Source organism: Ammodytes marinus, assembly GCF_949987685.1.
Source record: "Ammodytes marinus genome assembly, chromosome: 19".
NCBI lineage: Eukaryota > Metazoa > Chordata > Actinopteri > Uranoscopiformes > Ammodytidae > Ammodytes > Ammodytes marinus.
This window is the reverse complement of record NC_137223.1, coordinates 24539222-24543196: the sequence shown is the minus strand read 5'-3', so window position 1 is coordinate 24543196 and position 3975 is coordinate 24539222. Positions and strand designations below refer to the sequence as shown.

Sequence of the window (3975 nt, the reverse complement as noted above, 5' to 3'; positions counted from 1 at the left end):
GCTCACTTGCACTGCTCCACCTTGTCCAGTCAAATCACTCTGTCTTTTTGTTTCTGTTTGTCTGTTTCAGGAGCTTCTGATGAACGACCACGTGAAAGAATTCGCCGCAAACGTTTACGAGACCTTCAGCACGCCACAGGAGCTACAAAAATAACCCTAAAAATAACCCCAAAATAATCCCTATCGAACTGAACACACACATGGACAAGAGGAAGGGCTTAATGATACTAGCCCCGGGACTGTCGATCAAGCCAGTCCCTTAAACCCTGAACCATGAGACAATTGTTCTTTTTCAATTGTGAGATTTTGAAGATTTTTTTTTAAGGAACCAGCGCCCACTACGAAGCAATAGCCGCGATTCCCTTCTGTGAACAGCGAAAAAAAAAATTAATTAATTGGCGTGTAAATTTGAAGGAAGGAGGGGCTTAAAGCTGGGGTATATGATTTCTGATTGGTCAAAGTTAACATGAGCTGTACACTTTGACCAATCAGAGCGAGGCGCCGATTCTCTGTTCTTATTGGCTGTTGGGACTGTCCCATTCACTTTGGCACCGACTTTGTTGGTGTAGAGCGTGTCAGGGAGGGACCAAAGAGAACAAGTGGAGCGGTTGAGGTATTTGAATTCGAATCTCTATCCCAACTGCCATTTTCTCCCCAAATCCTCCACCCCAGCTTTAAACTGAGGTATGTCGATACACTACAGCGTCTCAATTGACCTTTGGAAGCAATGCATCTTGGGATATGGAGTTTATTTTATTCACTTGTTATTGTAGTTTTATTTTAAGCCCTATGAGGGTTAGAGGAGAGGGGGGGGGGGGGGAGTGTGGCGACAGATGGGATACTAACGTTGTTCAAATAAGAATATACTGCTGCATTGTTAGTTTTTTTTTTATGCTTAAGCTATAGTGCATAACTTTTTCAAGTAAATAATGTCGGTCACATTCAAGCCAAGACACAAAGTTGATTAAGCCTATTATCAGCTCCACAAAACTCTCTCTGTATTTCTCAGGGTGGCAGCGTTTACAAATTGGTGTCCCTCCCGACCCCCCCCTGACACTGGTGCAGGAGCTCAGAAAAATCCCCAAGAAGAGCCCAAGAAATGTTTCAGTTGTTGATTCTACTGCTAAGAAAAAAAACCTGGACATACTGTACAGCAGAAGGTATAAAATCCATGTGCCATCACTGAAGGCTTTACCTCATGTAGATGGCGATGCACCGACAGTGTTGTTGTTATTACCCATAATTCCTAATGCAACAGAAGTTACGCACTAGAGCTTTGAAATTAGACCTTTTTTTTGGACGATTTTTTTCACTTTTCCGGTTTTTTTTCTCTCCGTTTTGGTCTGTACTTTGGCTCTGTTTCAATATCAATGTGTGAGGTTTTTTTCTTTTGTTTTTTTATTTGCTGTGTATCATGGTGGTACACTGAGGGACGTGTGTAGCCTTGATGGGGATATTTTTTCAGAGTTTTTAAAAAATTTGACTTTTTATTTTTTTTTTCATTTAAAAGTAGTTTGTCATAAAAACTTCTAAAAACATGTTTATCAAAGAGGGAGCTATTCAAAATATCATTAACACGGTGAAATGAATTAACACATAAAGAAATACTTAGTCAAAAGAATAGCTTACTAGAGGTGGAATGACTTAAAGTGGTCAAATTCTTATTTAAAATAAAATAAAAAATGTATTTAAAAGTGCAGTGTGTAATATGACATCATCAAGAAAGTTCTACAAAGTTCTAGAATGCAACGCTCCTTGGGTAACCCCATCCCTTTAGAATAATAACAGAAGCTGCAGTGGCCTTCAAGGACAAGAACAATTCTAAATTCTAAAACAATGCACCTGATGACATTCCAACTATGACACTTCCAAAATGGTGGTGACAAGGCCTTGGTCCAAAGTATGGAGAAATGTGTACATATATGAGACCCTTTCTAAGGAAAAAAATAATAATTCTAATTTTTTTTTCAGCTATTATGCACTAAATTAAACGTACTTATGGATATTATAATTATTTTCTACAAAATCTGCTAGGAAATAAAACCCAAAATTCTACACACTGCAGGTTTAAATAACCATTATAATAACTGTATTTGGTATAACATATTTAACAAGAAATTGAAAATATACTAGGAAAAAAAATATGAACTAACTCATATCAGCCGAACAGCAGTTATGTGTATTTTTCAAAGGTAAACAAACAGAATCAATTAATCTGAAAGCACTGGACACAGTTTTTGGAGCACTTATCAAATATTTAATAATTTATTTATTTGGTGTAGTTCCGGTTTTGCCCAGAAGGTGTCACTCTAGGTCAGCTTTTTATCTTCACATGAATGGGGCTCCAATTGAAAAATATTTCTCCTATTATTATTTAGACAAATTAAATGAATTTCTGTCTTCAACCACATTGGTATTACACCATGAATTATCTCCTAATAATGACAAAAATTTAAAAAAATATATATATATTTTTAACAGCCATGATTTTTTTTTCGTAGTGAATTATGATATTTTTTTCTCACAAATGGCGACCGATATATGAATTTGTTATCTGTTGAAAACTTACCCTGCGTTCCAAATCTCATACTCTTTCTTTTCACTATTCTACATCCTACAGCTGACCATAAAAATAATCTAGTTAGGATGCAGTAGGCATACACTTGGGACATACTTTTACTTTTTTATTTCATCATGACCTTGCGCCTTGATCTTGCCTCTTGCTTTTATATCCGTCTCATCGCTGTTTGTTTTCATACGGACGCTCCGTCGATGTGACGTCACTTCCGGTGTGCACTGGATTGTGGGTCAGAATCGCCCAAATAGGATGCAGTTTTCAACACTTAAAATCTCAGACGGATCTAGTAGACATCCGGGTACTTCTAACCATACTAAATCTGGCCACAAGAATCGGGACATCCTAAATCTTTTTTCTACCAAACTATATAGTAGATAGTATGGGGATTGGAACACAGAAAAGTTATGGATCGCTGTTAAGTTCTCAAAATTGGAAAAAGTGAAAAAAAAAAATCTGAGCTGGCGTGCACGTTAACCTGTTATTAAAGGTGCTACGAGGAACTTTTAAATATTTCTGAAACAGTATAACTTTTCCTCTGATGATCATAAATGACATGTAACAGCAAACCAGACCATCAGTGTAAAAGAATGCTATTTTTATATAGTTTTTCGTAATGCCTTTGTCATGGGTATATACGCTCACCCAGGAACAACAGCTGGCGTAGTAAAAAACACTACCACTTTTGTCCAAAGGGGGGCGCTAGAAATAACACAAAGAGAAAGTTCCTCGGAGCACCTTTTAAGTAATAATTAATACATATATAAATAGGTGGGTCAGAATGTAAATCTCTGTATGTAACGTTATGCTTTTTGAATCATAACAGAATGACCGCAGAAATGTACAGTATGTTTGTAGCAAATTATGAAGAGATAACAACCAATAAAATGTGATTTCATATACATCTTGTTTTTAACTTTTCTCTGTGCAATTTAAAGCTGGGGTATATGATTTCTGATTGGTCAAAGTTAACATGAACTGTACACTTTGACCAATCAGAGCGAGGCTCCGATTCTCTGTTCTTATTGGCTGTTGTGTGGACTGTCCATTCACTTTGGCACCGACTTTATAGGGGAGGGACCAAAGAGAACAAGTGGAGCGGTTGAGGTATTTGGATTCGAATCTCTGTCCCAACTGCCATTTTCTCCCCAAATCCTCCACCCCAGCTTTAAGTAATCTTTATTAGTCAATTTACACAAGGCACATTGAAATTTGTCTTTTTCTCATCTCCCCTCTCAAGTTACCACACATCCAGAGGGGGTCAGAGCGCAGCGTCAGCCATAGTACAGACAGACAGACAGACAGACAGACAGACAGACAGACAGACAGATAGACAGACACACTCCAGAGGGGGTCAGAGCGCAGCATGTTGGTCAACTGATGTTTTTAAATGTGCTATA

The 3975-nt window shown here is 37.6% G+C and overlaps 1 protein-coding gene across 1 annotated transcript in view; it reads left to right on the top strand.

The window, feature by feature from the left end:
• pex3 (peroxisomal biogenesis factor 3) overlaps positions 1-3446 on the top strand; it is a 12911-nt gene extending 9465 nt beyond the window's left edge. The window contains exon 12 of the mRNA XM_080048444.1: positions 71-3446. Within this exon, the coding sequence (XP_079904570.1) occupies positions 71-154 (84 nt within the window). The 3' untranslated portion in view covers positions 155-3446. The remainder of the gene's footprint in view (positions 1-70) is intronic.
• Positions 3447-3975: the final 529 nt, after the last annotated feature.